This window comes from Gallus gallus, chromosome 1 (genome assembly GCF_016699485.2).
Source record: "Gallus gallus isolate bGalGal1 chromosome 1, bGalGal1.mat.broiler.GRCg7b, whole genome shotgun sequence".
Lineage (NCBI taxonomy): Eukaryota > Metazoa > Chordata > Aves > Galliformes > Phasianidae > Gallus > Gallus gallus.
The window spans coordinates 1542773-1556973 of NC_052532.1; the positions used below are offsets into that span (position 1 = coordinate 1542773).

Genomic DNA, 14201 nt, shown 5'->3' on the forward strand with positions numbered 1-14201 from the left:
TAGAAATGGAATATGAATAGGAATGGAATATGAATAGAAATGGAATAGGATTGGAATGTAATAGGATTGGAATTAACCCATTTGCTTGCTTGTTTCAATTTTGTTTGTTTGTTTTTAAACCTGCTTGTGTTTTTTCCATGTTCTCTCCACTTGGCTAGTAATAGCCAACTGAATTGCACAACCAACTTTTCTTCACATTTTACCAACATAGTTCACAAAGAAGTTCTTTATTTCATCACAGTTTCTTGACTTCTGCTTATAGTGCTGCCTGTTTACCTTCACATGGGATTTTTCACAAAAACGACATTCTCAAGGTTCTTGCTTACAGCAAGGCACTGATATTTATACTTAACCATAGTTTCTTTTAGAGTTGCTGAGGTGTAACCAGCTCTGAGCCAGAAGGTTAGGAAGTTTTAGGCAAGAAACAAAGAGTGGCGTGGCCATTTCTGACATGTCCAACTCAATTACCCCATTGGCAGTAGGGCCAGCTTCTGACAGTACTACTTTTTTCCTGAAGAATGCCCGGATAAGAAGTTCAAATCTGATTGTTTTTAATAGAAGAGTAGATGGGAGTGATGGATGAGTTAATTTTTATTTTTATTTTTCCCCTTGAATTGCAAAATGCACGAAAAGAAAACAATCTAAAGAATGGTCAGCATTACCACAGACTTAATTATCTGCTTTTTCTTTCCCATGCTTTATCTTCTGCTTTTCAGGCCATCCTCGACATCTCCAATCGAGACAATTTAACTGTGTTTATTAAGTACTAAGAATTATTGCTACTGCTATAAAATAAACAGCGTGGTGAAGAGCCTCAAACTCTGATTTCTGTGACCACCAAAGTGATTCAGAAAATTTCTTCCATCAGAAACCTCAGCACTGTTTACATTCAGTTTGCCAGATGGAAGAAGGTGCCTGCTACATTCAAAAACCTGTCAGCTCTTATCATCTGAGCCCCCTTAGGCGGTTGAGAAGTTTATAAAACCTCACTAAACAACATGCGTCTTCAGATATTTGATCAGGATGAGAAATGCAGGGCTGGCGTTTCACTAAACTCCTTTTATTCTGTGTTGCAGCTGTTTTCCAGCCTGGCACAAGTTCAAAGGAAGGTACAACTTTTCATGAGAAAGATAATCCGCCCCAAGGGTTTTTTTTCCCCTCCCCTGGATATGGGAAAGAAGTGTGGCTACGTGTCAGTGGGGAGGAACTGATATGTTGTCCACAGTTCTTGCAGCCAAGCTATAGGCATCACGTTGAGCAATCATCAACAGCATGAAGTTCAATGCCAGGTGCTGTGGCTGGGATAGAGCAATGCCAGACATGGGTACAGATGGAGACGAGTGGATGAAGAGCAGTTCAGAAGGAAGGAACCTGCATTTGGGATGCATGGCCATCTGGCCCAAAGTGAGGAGATTTCTTTACCGTGAGAGTGATCAAACACTCGAACAGCCTTCTAATGAGGTGATTGATGCCTCATGCCCATCAGTGTTCGAAAGACATTTGGCTAATGACCTCAGTGATATGCTTTAGCTTTTGATCAGCGCTGAAGCGGTCAGGCAGTTGAACTCAATGATCTTTGTAGATCCTTTCTACCTGAACTACTCTACTCCTATTCCTATTCTGTTCTATTCTATTCCATTCCATTTCTACCCCCATTCCTATTCCATTCCTATTCCATTCCAATTCCCATTCTATTCCATTCCTATTCCATTCCATTTCTATTCCTATTTCTATTGCCATTCCTATTTCACTCCCATTCCATTCCTATTCCATTCTGTTCCTATTCATTCCCATTCCCACTCTATTCCATGCCTATTGCATTCCATTCAATATTCCCATTTCCATTCCATTCCATTCCATTCCCGTTCCATTCCATTCCTATTCCCATTCCTATTCCCATTCTATTGCATTGCATTGCATTGCATTGCATTGCATTGCATTGCATTCCATTCCATTCCATTCCATTCCATTCCATTCCATTCCATTCCATTCCTATCCCCATTCTATTCTATTCCATTCCTGTTACATTCCTATAATATTCCTATTCCAATCCTATTCCATTCCTATACTATTCCACTCCTACTCCAATCCTATTCCATTCCTATCCCACTCCATCCCTATTCCATCCCTATTTTATTCCCATCCCTATTCTATTCCTATTCCTATTTTATTGCTATTTCCATTCCATGCCTATTCCATTCCTTTTCTGTTCCACTACCACTACCACTACAGAGGGCATGCCCAGAGCCATGCAGTAACCACAGGGCAACCAACATCCCTATGTTACCTGTCACGTCTCCAGTGCTGGGGCTTCTGCCTACAGCATTAATTAACATGGGCAAATATGGAGCGTTATTAATAATGTGCCATTGTTTTAGATATATGGCACGTGCAGGTGAGGTGTGTGGATGGCTGCTGATTGCAGGGCAGAATTAATCTTCCTGAACATTGGGTGCCTTACAATAAGGCATCTTGTCTGGGCTTCACTTATAATGGAAAGGAGAATATAGTTTCATGAGGCAATTGATGTATGCGTGACAAATAAATGGTTGTAATCATTGTGACAGACCTGATATTGAATGACATGCATCTACAGCACACGAAGAACACTCCCATTTGTCAGCCCATATTTTAAAGAAATTCACATTCAGGAAATGTTCCAATCAAAACTGTCCATTCATTTATTTTCATTCTCCCAAGGCTGTGATTCAGCAATTATTAACCTCATAGCTGTGCACTGCTCCATTTTCAGCGCTACTTCCAACCTTCTCCCCTTTCTTTTGCCATCACCGCCAAACAACAGCTTCTCTGACATGAAAAGAAATGAATTTCCACCCAACTTTACCACTTCTGTGTTCAGATTTTTCTTCTGCATTCCTCTCTCCATAGCCATCATCATTCCTCTTCTTGTATTCATTGGCAACCCTGCCCATAGCATGAGGGTTGAAACTAAATTATCTTCGAGAACCTTTCCAACCCAACCATTCTATAGTTCTATGATCTTTAAGGACCTTTCCAAACCAACCATTCTATTGTTCTATGATCTTTGAGGTCCCTTCCAACTCAACCATTCTATGACTCTATGAAATCTTCCCAACCCCATGACTAAACTCTCTTTTAGTCCTTTCCACTGCTCTCCTTTGACCGCTGTACCATCTCAGCCTCCCAAGAACAGACTTCCTATCCTTTAGTGTGCTGCGGTCCACTTCCAACACTTTCATGACCTTCCTATACGCTCTTACATCGAAACCACTTTTCTCATTGTTCGTGGCTTCCTGTTTTTTAGAGTGCTGCTCTAAAGAACAAGCAGAAACAGAGGGAAAAAAAACAGTTTCTGGACTTTTCCATGAGAGGTGTTCCTTCCAACACAGTGTCATAGTGACATGTGGAGTCAAGTGGGATGCAGCCACAAGGGCTAACCATAATGCACTACAGCTGTCCTAATCACACAGCAGAACCACACAGCTTAATTTCGTAATCAAATGACCCAATTAACCAGCTGGAGGGAGAACATCTGTGAATCTGTTTGAAAAGGACCAGCTTGAGCTGTTAGCCTTCAGCTAGGGCTGTTGGAGCTATATCATGTACGTGTTTATCTGTCTGGATATTCCAGGAAATGCCATGGATCAACTTTCAAGTGCTGTGTTGCTACTGATTCTTGGGATGAGGTCCTTTCCAACCCAAGCCATTCTATGAGTCTATGATCCACAAGAAATACGATGACCTGATTTTTTGGTTACATATCTGCCTGTCTGGATTATTTTCTCAGTTTTTCCTTCTGTCTGAGAATTCAGAGTTGCTAACCTCTCCTTTCCCTTGAGTCTGCATCATCTGGATAATATGATGATGGGTACTGCCATCACATTTTGCTTTTCAGTCACATAATGAATGCAGAGAGATTACACTTAGAATATTTTTGATTCTACTTTTGCACGCAACCCAGCAAAGGCAAATGAAGAACAAGATGCATTCCTTCAGCAGAAAGTTTGAATTGTTGCTTACATATGACAAATTTATACAGACCCCTTGAACTGCGCTTATTTTCATATGGCTGTGTACTATCTTCTGTTGGGGAAAATTCAAGTGGTGGCTGCATGGACCAAATGTATCACAGTAATACTTTTGAGCAGCATAAATATGCAGAACAAGAAGGAATCTTTGTTCTTTGGGGCCACTTCAGCTTTCTGCTTTTTCTTTGTGAATGAGCTGTAAAGGAAGTTGGGATACTCCAACTTGGGATACTCCATAAGGCAATTTTTGCTGGGTATGCCTAAATCCAAAGAAGGAATGTTGAAGTGTTCGGTGTTGTGAATGGAATTAATCCCAAAAGAAATGATTGAATCAGAGAATCGTTAAGGTTGGAAAAGACCACTGTGGTCACCAAGTCCATCCCCAACCCATCCCACTAAACCATGTCCATCCCCACTAAACCATGTCCTTAAGTGCCACACCTCCAGACATAGACTCACAAAAAAATGAGTCCAGTCTGGGATTTTTCTGCTATTTTCAGGAATTCTTGTCATTTGTTTTCTGAAACCCTAAACTTCAACTCTGAACTTAATTAATTAATACGATTTTGCTGTCTCAAGACAAAGTCCGTACTCCAAATACTTTGTTCCTGTGGAGTAAGAGGGTGTCTTAAGTTCATCTTCTCAGCTAAATCTTGGGACAGCATTCCTCAGTTACAAGTACTCAAAAAGACATGATCGTTGCAATCTGTCTTCATATTAAATGCCTTTTTACCTATAGTTCTGCATAATCTCACATAACAATACATATATATCATTGAAACTATTATATGCAGAATACAACCCATGAGGTTGTGACTGCTCACTAGTTTTGAGGAGCACTGACATTTGCCTAATCCTGTCCTGGATGGCATGATGCAGAAAGGCTAAATATAAAGCTAGTAATGAAATGTAATAGTTGGATTAAAGAGTGAGCACTAAAAATAGGTAGTTGAGTAACCATCTCTAAATATCAAACTTGGAGTGTTCCACAGGCTCTGACTTGGTAACAAACTCTTTCCTTTGACAGCTTACAGAGGGCAATAGGAGCTTGTGCAAGCCTCCAGATGAAGTTTTATGGCCCTATCCTCCATCATAGAGTCATTAAAGATGGAAAGACCAATAAGATCATCCCGTCCAACCCCTTGTGACCTCTCAGACTTGTCAGCGGGATTGTGTTTGGCTGTTCCATTGTAAATCATTAATTCCTCCCGGGATGGTGATACGGTGGCACAAACTCAAGCCTTGTGACAACAGTCTGTGTTTTCTTTGAGAAGAGGTTGCGACACATCACTAATAACCTTAGAAACAGATAATTCCAGGAATCCCAGAGAATAAAACCCAAAGTGACTCTGAAATAGAAGTATTATGTGTGGTCTCATTGGTACTTTCCTAATCTAAATGAAAACAAAGGTGAATTTCACAAAAATCCCAGCGGAGATCCCCGCTGAGCCATGCAGCCCCAGGTCTTCCTCATCTCCTGAAGGATTCCTTGTTGGTAAAGTCATGCTGAACTCCAACACGGAGCAATTCCTCTTATCCAGCTCAGGAGCAGCTTTGGGAAAGGTAGGATGCTTTCCTGCAACGTAACAGGCTCACACCCTTCTGCTTGGCTCTGTTGGGGTATTCCTCTGGGCAATGACGCCCTTTTATATGAATTCTGCCAACATTCACACAGAAATATCACGTTTTTAAGATGCATCAATATAATTGCATAAATCCTGTAACCAATGAATGTGGATTTCATGCAGTGTATTTTAGCTCCTGGCAGAAAATGGTCTTTCCTCTAATGCTAATCATTGTGTTGTCATCATTGTTGGCTTCTTCTTTCTCCTCCTCCTCAACGTGCTTCTATGATTCTACCAGTCTTCTCTTCCTCCTCATCTCTGTCACCACCATCACCATCGTTCAGCTCCTCATCAGCTCCATTTTTCTTTTGCTATTTCTGCTCCTCTTCCTCCCCCACATTGCCATCTTCCTCTTCCTCCTCCTCCTCACCACCACAGTCCTCCTCCTCTTCCTCTCTCTCCTCCTTTATCATCACTATCGCTACCATTTTCCTCCTCCTCTTCCCCTCCTTCATCATCATCATCATCATCACCACAACAACCACCACCTTCCTTCTCCTCTTCCCCTCCTTCATATTCATCATCTTCATCTTCACCACCATCACCGTCCCCCTTTTCTTCTTCACCGTCTTCATCATCATTACTACCACCCCCCTTCTTCTCCTCCTCCTTTTCTTCATCATCATCACCACCACTACCATCTTCCTCCTTCTTTTCTTCTTCTTCTTCATCATCATCATCACCACCACCCACCAACACCAACACACTCCTTCCCCTCTTCTCCTCCTTCATCATAAAATTTAGCTTTTCAGCTCTCCTGTAGCACCCATAGGATAAGGTATTTTGCATTTATACACACCTGGCTGGAAGGACTGTCAGGTCAACCCCACTGAGCACCATCTCACAGATGTGAGTGACTCTGACTTCTGCCCCTCCAAACCCCACACCTGCATTAAACATTTGCAGCCTCAATTGGGTGTAACTACAGCGTGACAAATTGTCATAATGGCATCAGAAAATCAGCACCTTCTTACATTAGAGAGGCTCAGTAGTACTTCCACTGCCATTTGGCAAAATTGTAAGCATTCTAATTAATCCCTTGATAAGGAAACAATTTAAATAATTTGAAGTGGCTTATTGTGATTTTTTTTCCAGGTGTCACTGCACTGGGAGAGAGCGCAGGAACACACAGGTCAGAATTTTCAAGAAATGAAATAATTCCTGGATGAACACTCTAAAAACAGCAAAAGCAGATTTATTCTCCCTTCGTAAACAACAATTTGAGTTGATTTTAGCTGGGAAATATACCCAGTGGAATATTTTTACCCAAACAAAATATTGCTGCTTGGCATCATGGAACAAGCAGCATGTCTCCAAAGACATAGAATCATGGATACATCACAAGTCCTGGTCTGAATCCAGCTTTTCTTACTTGAAAATCTTGAGCTTAAGAGTCGTAGTCAACAGTACAATCTTACTCTATCCAAGGAGAGACAAATAAACACCAGCTGCAGAATTCAATAGAGCCATTGGATGAGGCAAAAGCTCATCAACTATTTATATCCAATCTTCCCCAAAGGCAAGAAAGCCCAAAAGTTGTTTTTCAGATGCTACAAAAGGCAGCCCTTATGTTTTTAGGGGTGGTGAAGCCCTTTGAAAACACAAAATTCGAGCTCAGCCCCAGGTTATCTCCATATCCCATGGCTAGGGATGCTCTAGGGTCACATTATTGTCTTGGTGGATAGGCCAAAATGAGAAGGACCCTTTGATGCCATGCACTGAGTTCAGCACACAAAGAGCTTCCTTATGGTAGGGTTTAATGGGTTGATGCCCAAAATTGTGGCCTCTGATAGCTCTGATTTTTGTAGAAAAGCCTCCCGTGGGAAATAAGGCATCCCCAAGCAACACATTTTGCCAGCTTTTTTAATACAAACCCTCATATGTTGTTTACATTACCCAATAAAATTTTGGTAGCTACATGGTTTATTTTATAAGGATTACCAAAAAATCCCTTCAGGATCAGTTATGAAAACATGGTGGTTTTGAGGGTTTTTTTTTTTTTTGAATGAGTGCTTTCAGAGGAAGAGTGGAAACTTCTCAAACCCCAGGGATCTCCCATACCAAATCCTGGCATCGTTGCCCTCAACTGTTTATTGCTGGTGAACTCTAACCCACTGATTGTTCTTTGTAACACTCATGAGAAGTCCTCACCTGTCCAGAGATCACAGATTAAAGACTGTGTTCAGTCTACAGTGGAGTGCCTTTAAATATGGAGCTTCAGGAATCCAAGATCTCACTTAATTAGCGTGTTTTGATCTGCAGGACCCTGAATATTTCTGGTAGCAGACCTTGGGGACATACAACCTATTCTCAAGATATCCAGTCTTGTATGTTGCTCTTTGTGAAATACACTTGGAAGGATTTAATGATTGACCAACTGGTTGGTAACACAATACTATTCTACCATAGAGTTCATCAAATGTCAATAATTTACTTGCCTCCTATGAAGGATTTCTGGTTGGAGATTTAAAAGTTATCCTTCGCATAGCCTTCCCCCTTGGCTGTAGTAAAGGTATTCACCAATATTCACCCATCAGGACAGAATGAGTTGTGGTCAATAGGAAAGGACTTGGAGGCACACAAAGCATGGAGCCATGAGGTTGTTTGCGGCGGATTTCTCATGCAGACTTCTTTCAGGGCCTTGGATCATGGCTTCATTTCCAGTTTGGCACCAGCAAAGTCCAGCTCCAGCACTGAAGGCCTCTGACATCTGCATCCGTGAGGCCTTCCACCCAACCCAACCCCAACACAATCCAGCCCAACGCAACCCAATGAAAGAGAGTTTTTGTTGAGAGTCTGGTATAAGAGTTACCCAACCAGAGTACAAGAGGCTTTTGACACTGGATCCAACCAGGGGCACCTGGGGGGGGGGGTGACTGCACTGCCCCACAGTACCACGTTTCCATTGGGCAGCCTGTCCCCAGACTAAAGACTTCATCGTTCCCTACTAGGAACTGCATCCCCTCCAGATACTGTATCACAGTGATACTGCATCCTACTCCAAGTTCTGCATCCCACCCTCAGTACTGCATTCCACCCCAAGTACCACATTCCATCCTGAGTACCACATCTTCCCCTCCTTGGGTATCCCATCCACCCCAGTATTACATTTCCTCTGAGGTAATGCATCTCCTGATACCTCATCACACCTGAACCCATCTTGTCTGGTCTAGACTTCGGATTTAGGCAAGACTTTCGCCTTTTGTGCTAGAAGTCTTCATGTTATCTTTTGTCCCAAGTGAATGTGAAACTCTTCCCTCTTCCCAATGACATTCCTGATGACACTTCATAATGACTTTCCCATCAGAATAACACCCCTTCTCTCACTTTTTCTGTTGTATCCCCACTTGGGATATCACACCCTCCTCACATAACACACTATTGCATCCTCTGGGAGTAATGCATCTCTGTCCAGTATTGCATCCCCCTTTGGGTACTGTATCTTTCACCACTCTGGGTACTGCATCCCCCCTCGAGTACCGCATCCCCCTTTTGGGTACCACATCCCCTCACTGGGTGTCACATCCTCACTTTGGGTACTGCATCCCTTGAGTTTGGCATTCACCCCACTTTGGATACAGCATCTCCACTTTGGGTATTGCATTCCCCCTTCGGATATCGCATTACCCGAGTTTTACATCCTCTCCCCTTTGGGATCCTCTTTGGGTACTTCATCTCCCTTTGGTTACCGCACCTCTTTCGGGTCCTGCATCCCCTTCACATCCCCCAAATCCCCACCACCCTCCTTCTCCTTTCCCTCCTCCCCCAGCCCCATCCTTCCCCATTCCCTATTGGACGACGTGTCCCCACCGATCACCCCGTGCTGAAACCGAAAGCGAAAGAGGGAAGAAGGAGCGAGGTCATGGCCGGCGGCGGCGGCGGATCGCGGACGGGCGGCGGCGTGGAACCCCTCGGGGAGCGCTGAGCCCCCCCGCCCGGCCCGGGACCACCGCCCATGGATCGACTGCTGCTGCTCTGCGCTGCTCTCGCCCTATTTCTGCCCTATAGCGCCTCCGACAGCGGTAAGCAGAGCGGTGCCGGAGCTCCCGGCTTGCCACTGGGAGTGTCCGCGTCCCATTCGTGCTCCCGCGGGTGTCTGCGGTTTCCTCGTGGGTATTGGAGTGGGGACCCACAATGCGCGCTGGGGTGGGTCACAGGGCTCTCTGCGTGGCTGTGCTTCACATAGGTGCTCCAGGTTCCCCTCGTGGTGCCCACGCAGCACCCATGCATGCTCAGGATCCCCTCGTGGTGTCCAGAGTGCACCTCAGTTGTCCCCCAGTGCGTGCCTGCAACACTCCCCCAGCAGCATCCGTGGAAGCTGCGGTTGATTTTAGGATCCCAGTGCTGCACCACAGACCCATAAAGACCCATAGGATCCAAGTGCTGCACCACACAAACCCGTAAGGACCCATATGATCTGCATGCTGCACCACGAATCCATAAGGACCCACAGGATTTGAGTGCTGTACCACGAACCCAAAAGGACCCATAGGATCAGAGTGCTGCATAATGAACTCATAAGGACCCATAGGATCTGGATGCTGCACCGTGAACCCATAAGGACCCATAGGATCTGGATGTTGCACCATGGACCCACATGACGGACCCATAAGGACCCTCAGGAGATGCATCTCAATGGGATTTCCTCATATGGATCCCCAGGAGAGGCATCTCAATGGGATTTTACGCTGTGTGTTTCCTGTACAGACCTCCCCAGATCTTTCATTGAAGCTTGGAAAATGTTTGTGGAAGTGCAGGAAATAAAGCTGGATGCCCACCAAAAATTTCTGGGATAGCTTTTACACTCCTTTTTGCTGCCAAATCTGCAATATGATGGGAAACGAGAGTGTTCTGTAGTGCTGTAAAATGGCCTCAGCAGCAAATCAAGCACAGAAGAGCATTCCCTGAAAGCACTGTGCTCCTGCCCTGCCTTGAAAATGACATTTCCAGAAGTGGTGATTCAATCACGATCATGATTTGGGGCAGAAAGCATCATCAGGGGCTAATTCTGGCCATGCATCCCTCACGAGGGGATTCTCCATTGTCTAATTGTGGTTTTATCTCATGTGTTCTGGAATTTCCTGCTGTTGGGAAGGGCGTGGGATACTCATGTGGCAGCAGCCGGCCATACCCTTTGGTTTCTCCCATCTCCTGGCTCAATGTCCACTCCTTGACACCATCACCAGCCCATGTCATATTGTTGCAGTGCTGCTGTCAGTGGGATGTTGCATGTTGATGGGTTGGAGGGTATCTAGGAGCTGGTGGGAATCCCCAGAAGTGGCTCCAGCCCCCACCACGCATCCATCCCTGTCCCAGTTGCCATCATGTTCCTCTCCTCATTGCCATCACAGTTTTATCCCTATTGAGCTTCCGTCCCCATTGCCACCATGTTCCTGTCCCCATTGCCAGCATGCTCCAGTCCCTGTCATTCTCCTGTCCATGGGATGGCCATAACTGCAGCCTCAACTCCTGGTCCTCGAGAACTCACACATCATAGAACCACAGGATCATAGGTTGTAGGGACCCTACTGGTTGTAGGGACCCACGAGGACCACTGAGTCCAAATCCTGGTTCCACGTAGGACCGCTCAGAATCCAGGCAGCTCTGACATTCCTGTTGTCATCTCCCTCTTCTCTTTCCCCCCTTTGTAGCAGTGCAATGCGGCCGCCCCAAGGACGTGGCCAATGCGATCATCAACGCGGGCGACACAGCGCTGGTCAACACCATCCTGCGTTACACCTGCAAGCTGGGCTACAAGCGCAAAGCTGGCACCTCCACCCTCATCCAGTGCATCCTCATCAGTGACAAGCCTGTCTGGACACACACTGAGCTGCAGTGCATCCGTAAGTGGTCGTGTCTCCAGGGTTGGGATGCAATGGGGATGGGGTGAAGGATGACTTAGGGTGGTATTGCTACTGTTGATGGTATCTTTGTTGTGTTTACTCAAAGGGGACCCGGCTCTACCTCCGCAAACCCCAAGCCCTGAGCTCCCGACCGTGACGACAAGCCAAAGAGGTGAGGAAGAGGTGAATGTGGCAAAAACTCAACCATCGTTGTGTGGGAAGCAAGATAGTTCAATTGCAGGATTGAATAGAATCAGAGATTCATAGAGCTGTAGAATCATTAAGGTTGGAAAATACACTAAGATCAGGTCCAACCACCAACCCATCACCGTGCCCACTAAGCCATGTCCCTAAATAGAACCATAGAATCATTAAGATTGGAAAACACCTCTAAGATCATCCAGACCAACCATCAACCCATCATCACCATGCCCACCAAGCCATGCCCCTAAATAGAAACAGTGTCATTAAGGTTAGAAAAGACCTCCAACATCATTAAGTCCAACCACCAACCCAACCCCACGATGCCCACTAATCCATGTCCCTAACTGCCACATCCATCCTCTCCTCAACTGTAGGAAACTATCCCATTTCAAAGTGGTTGGGATGTATCACCCTTGCCACGTCCAAATTAAAACGCTGCATAGTGACCAGAGTGTGCTGCCCTAAATTAAAAGGTTTTACACCATTTCCACCTGCAGGAACCAACACCCCTTCAGCAACAGTGCCTGTGCCATCACCAGAGACATCTGTGCCACCAGCAATGCCCAAACCACCAGAGATGCCTACACCGGCAGAGGGGACAGCCCTGGGGACAACTCCACTGCCCACCATCCCCATGGACCACGTTGCAGGTGAGGAGATAACCCACTGCGTTTCCATAGACAAGGGCTCTTTCTCTTTTTCAATACATTTTTTCCCTTCTCACCAACCTTTTAAATAAGATTCTCCCAGATATTTCTCCCCATTTCCCAGGCTTCCACAGCTCTGCAGCTAAAATCTCTACTATTTATTTATTTATTTATTTATTTATTTATTTATTTGGCAGTTTCCACCCAGACCTTGGCCTCTTCCATCGGTAAGCATTGCTGCGTTGATGGTAAGAGTGAGCTGCTTTGTTTCTTTGTAACCCTAAAAAACCAGGGCTGTGCGAGGTTTATGCCATTGTTTGAGGGCAAAGTTTCCAAGAGGGGCAGCATGCAGCACCCCAATGCCTTCCCTTGGCAGAGAAGATACCTTGAAAATGCACTACAGAAGTTGTGTGCAGTGTAGTTTTGACTCTGGAGCTGTTCCCTTGGCCATCCATTGGAAGACGCTCATCATCCACTTTGTTTCTCCCTTAGGGATCTCAATCCTGTTTGTTGTCAGTGTTGCGGGATTCTGCTACTGGAGGATGAAAACGTAAGTTTGTTGAGCACCATGTGGCTCATCCACAAGACCCGCTGCTTTCCTGAAAGCTGGGAAAGACCCTCTGGGCACGGTTCACACTCTTCTCCCATCTGTAGGCGCCAGAACTATGTGGTGGCAGTGACGGCCATCCCAATGGTGGCTCCCACCACCGCAGCAGAGAACGATGAGATGTTGCCACCTGGTGACATCCCCACGGGCTGAGCACCCAGCACAGAGCACGTTGGTGTACCTACCAGCCCCGCCAGCCAGGAGGATGCTCGAAGCTTGGTGCTTCCCCAAGTGGCAGTGGCATGGGGCATGTCCCCACGTCCCCAGCTGCCCATTGCATGGAGCATCTTCGCTCCAGGGACATGTAGCTGCTCTTCTCAGCCTGAACAAGTGGATGAGATCACTCTGGTGCCAAGAGGTGAGTGGTTATCCTATTGTATGGCTCAATGAGCAACTCAAGTTGGCGTGAATTCAATGGAAATCCTAAACGGGAGCCAAAATTAGGGATCAGTACCCAAGCACAAAGCAGGGCTGGAAAAGTTAGCAGTATGGGATGCAAGGGACAGAGCAAGGCCATTGCTAAGGCACCCATGGGTGGCCTGAGCCCATAGATAGTGCCCATCCTCATGCAGACTGGGTGGCCATAGTCAACATGGTCCAGGCTGCTTGCCTCAGTAAAGAACATTTGTGGGACAGAAGACAGAGTTTGGGTGCTGGGGTTGAAGTCAGGCTGCCCAAGTAAAACCATTCCCTGGTTAGGAACAAGGCCTGCTGGACACTAGTCCCATCCTTAGAGGTGCTTTAACCCCAAATTGCCCCCCAAACACAGAAAGCAGCACTGCTTAGGGTCAATAAATAGAGACTCAGGTGATTATCCCTCCACTGTACCTTGATTCCCTTCCTGCTCTCTTCCAGCCATTCACTCATGAACCAACAGCCACAGCAAAGGGTTCCAGCTCCATCACCAGTTCAGAGGTCATCGCCTCGTCCACACTCAGGGATCTTTGGGTGGCAATTTCGGCACCAATGCCAGCTGCTCGCAGGGGACTGCACACGGGAGCATTTTGCTACTAACACTACCAAAGCCTGAAGACAAGGACATGGCAACAATATCTGTTGTTATCCACTCATTTCTCCCCCACCCCCTTGCTACAGAACAGATGGTTTTGCACTGATGTTTTATATATAAAGGGTATATATTATAATGTAAAAATACGTGCAGAGTGGCTGATTCTTTAGGTGGGTGTCTTGCCAGCCACAATGATGGGGAGGACAGTGGGAATGCTGGGATAGACAGCAGCTGGACTGGAGTGAAATGCATCCCT

The 14201-nt window shown here is 45.7% G+C and overlaps 1 protein-coding gene across 4 annotated transcripts; it reads left to right on the forward strand.

Moving 5' to 3' along the window:
• Positions 1-9478: 9478 nt before the first annotated feature.
• IL15RA (interleukin 15 receptor, alpha) lies at positions 9479-14089 on the forward strand. Of its 4 annotated transcripts, XM_015286682.4 has the most exons (8): positions 9479-9657; positions 11287-11478; positions 11585-11650; positions 12180-12332; positions 12527-12556; positions 12822-12879; positions 12984-13294; positions 13792-14089. In XM_015286682.4, exons 1-7 carry the CDS (start codon positions 9591-9593, stop codon positions 13087-13089), a joined length of 672 nt encoding a protein of 223 aa, XP_015142168.2. In that variant the 5' UTR covers positions 9479-9590; the 3' UTR covers positions 13090-13294; positions 13792-14089. The 4 variants fall into 4 exon arrangements, with proteins under 4 accessions (XP_015142168.2, XP_015142229.2, XP_025008886.2 ...); XM_015286743.4 differs by lacking the exon at positions 12527-12556; XM_025153118.3 differs by having other exon boundaries at positions 12527-12879; positions 12984-14089.
• The last annotated feature ends 112 nt before the right edge of the window (positions 14090-14201 follow it).

Coding starts and splice junctions, on each gene's coding strand:
- IL15RA (XM_025153116.3), top strand. CDS start 9,591: ATGGATCGACTGCTGCTGCTCTGCGCTGCTCTCGCCCTATTTCTGCCC. Junction 11,651..12,179: donor CGTGACGACAAGCCAAAGAG/GTGAGGAAGAGG, acceptor TTCCACCTGCAG/GAACCAACACCCCTTCAGCA. Junction 12,333..12,526: donor CCCCATGGACCACGTTGCAG/GTGAGGAGATAA, acceptor TTTATTTGGCAG/TTTCCACCCAGACCTTGGCC.